The sequence below is a fragment of the Cyprinodon variegatus genome, unplaced genomic scaffold (assembly GCF_000732505.1).
Source record: "Cyprinodon variegatus isolate N-32 unplaced genomic scaffold, C_variegatus-1.0 Scaffold354, whole genome shotgun sequence".
NCBI classification, from domain to species: domain Eukaryota; kingdom Metazoa; phylum Chordata; class Actinopteri; order Cyprinodontiformes; family Cyprinodontidae; genus Cyprinodon; species Cyprinodon variegatus.
Genome location: NW_015150807.1, coordinates 41401 through 43165, shown reverse-complemented (window position 1 = coordinate 43165; position 1765 = coordinate 41401). Strand labels below are relative to the sequence as shown.

The following is a 1765-nucleotide window of genomic DNA, read 5'->3' as shown; positions in this document are numbered from 1 at the left end:
AAAGGCCACTATTGAAGCATCCTGGGCATCCATAACACCTCAGCAATGCCACAGGCTGATTGCCTCCATGCCACAGTAATCTGTGCAAAAGGATTCCCAACCAAGTACTGAGTGCATTAATGGACATTTTGAAATGTTTTTGTTTTGCTGTTATAATTTTTTTTTTACTTGGTCTGAGGAAATATTCTAATATTTTGAGATAGGATTTTTGAGTTTTCTTCAGCTGTACGCCATAATCAGCTATATTAAAACAATAAAAGGCTGGCGATATTTCAGTTGATTTGTAATGAATCCAGAATGTATGACATTTCATGATTTTTAATTGTATTACAGAAAATAAAGAACTTTATCACAATATTCTAATTTTCTGAGACAGTCCTGTATATCTAATGGGTTTATTACTTACCTCTGAACGTAGTGGCAGAGGAACATGGCGATGAGGAGCTGATTGGGTAATAGAGAAGTTTTAGATGAAGATGTCCAAAAAACTAAGCATAGAGGCAACAACAGGGAGGGCAGTTCCTGAACGAACCAGGCAAACTTCACATTAACAGGAAACCCATATTTGCTCGAAGCATACCTTCCGTATGGGACTTTATGGAAAAATAAGCTAACGAAGGTGAAAGCTGCCATGAAATTCATTAAGTAAGCCATGCAGTTTAAAATGTAGAGCTCCTGCTCCTCCGAGGAGAACAGCCAGGACAGGATGGTGTCCATGACGACAGAAAGAGGACAAAGGCTGAGTTAAAATATAACACTGTTCCTGCTACAAAGCTCGTTTGAACTGTTTCAATCGCTTTTACTGTCACGCAAAAGGGTACAAAACACCACTGCCGGGTGAGCGCACGCGAGGACAGCCCTGAACCAATCACAACTCGAACGATATTCTGTCAAACGAAATTATCCAATCACAACACTCAGATTTGCATCCGCGTTACTTAAGCGCTAAATAAACATCGCCCCCTTTAAATCTCCCATGAATAGTTGACTATTATTTGATTAAAACGTCAACTTAACAAACTGACTTTTTATATTTTGTAATACGAAAAAATACATATGTTATTTTTAGAAACTGGCATGTATATTGTTACGTTTTCTTTTTTTCTTTTTTTTTTTTAGAAACGCCCCTATCTGGCTATGCAAAGCTAGTTAGCCAATCAGAGGGAAGTGTTTAAGAGCCCACCTATCAGGTTGCCCTATAAACTACACGTGAAAACAGCTGCCATATTGCGAGTGGAAAGTATTGGAAAACTGAAAAAGAAGCAAAAATAAACATGTAACTGATTAATCTTTCTTTTTATGTATTCACCAATTAGTATATCCTAAGGGATGGTGGTGATTATATATAGTATAATAAACAATATCAAAAAATTAGATCAACTTCAATTGTTGTGTCCCTTACTATATACCAGATAAAGTTGATTAATTGCTGTTTGACCCTCTATTATGGTCTGTGCGTTGCAATGCTGTGTTCTTTGGATTGTTTCCTCTTGTCAGCATAACAATGTTCAGAAAAGCGAATACTGGCTCCTTTATCTGTAAGACCTTGGCAGCTCAGGAATTTGGAAGTCTTCTGACAACAGAAGCAAACAGACCTTGTAATATGTACCTCCAAAAATCGTAGATAATCCCTTATTTACTGAACTCTGATAGACTGGTGCAATGCAAAATGACATTAATAGTTTTTTAGCTTTTACAAGGAAACAGTATTTAGCTTAGACATTATTATTATTATTATTATTATTATTATTATTATTATTATTAT

General features: G+C 36.0%; 1 protein-coding gene across 1 annotated transcript in view; it reads right to left on the bottom strand.

Moving 5' to 3' along the window:
• The window catches only part of srd5a1 (steroid-5-alpha-reductase, alpha polypeptide 1 (3-oxo-5 alpha-steroid delta 4-dehydrogenase alpha 1)), a 12511-nt gene extending 11690 nt beyond the window's left edge, over positions 1–821 (bottom strand). Inside the window, exon 1 of the mRNA XM_015386002.1 lies at positions 407–821. Within this exon, the coding sequence (XP_015241488.1) occupies positions 407–717 (311 nt within the window). The 5' untranslated portion in view covers positions 718–821. The remainder of the gene's footprint in view (positions 1–406) is intronic.
• Between the last annotated feature and the right edge of the window lie 944 nt (positions 822–1765).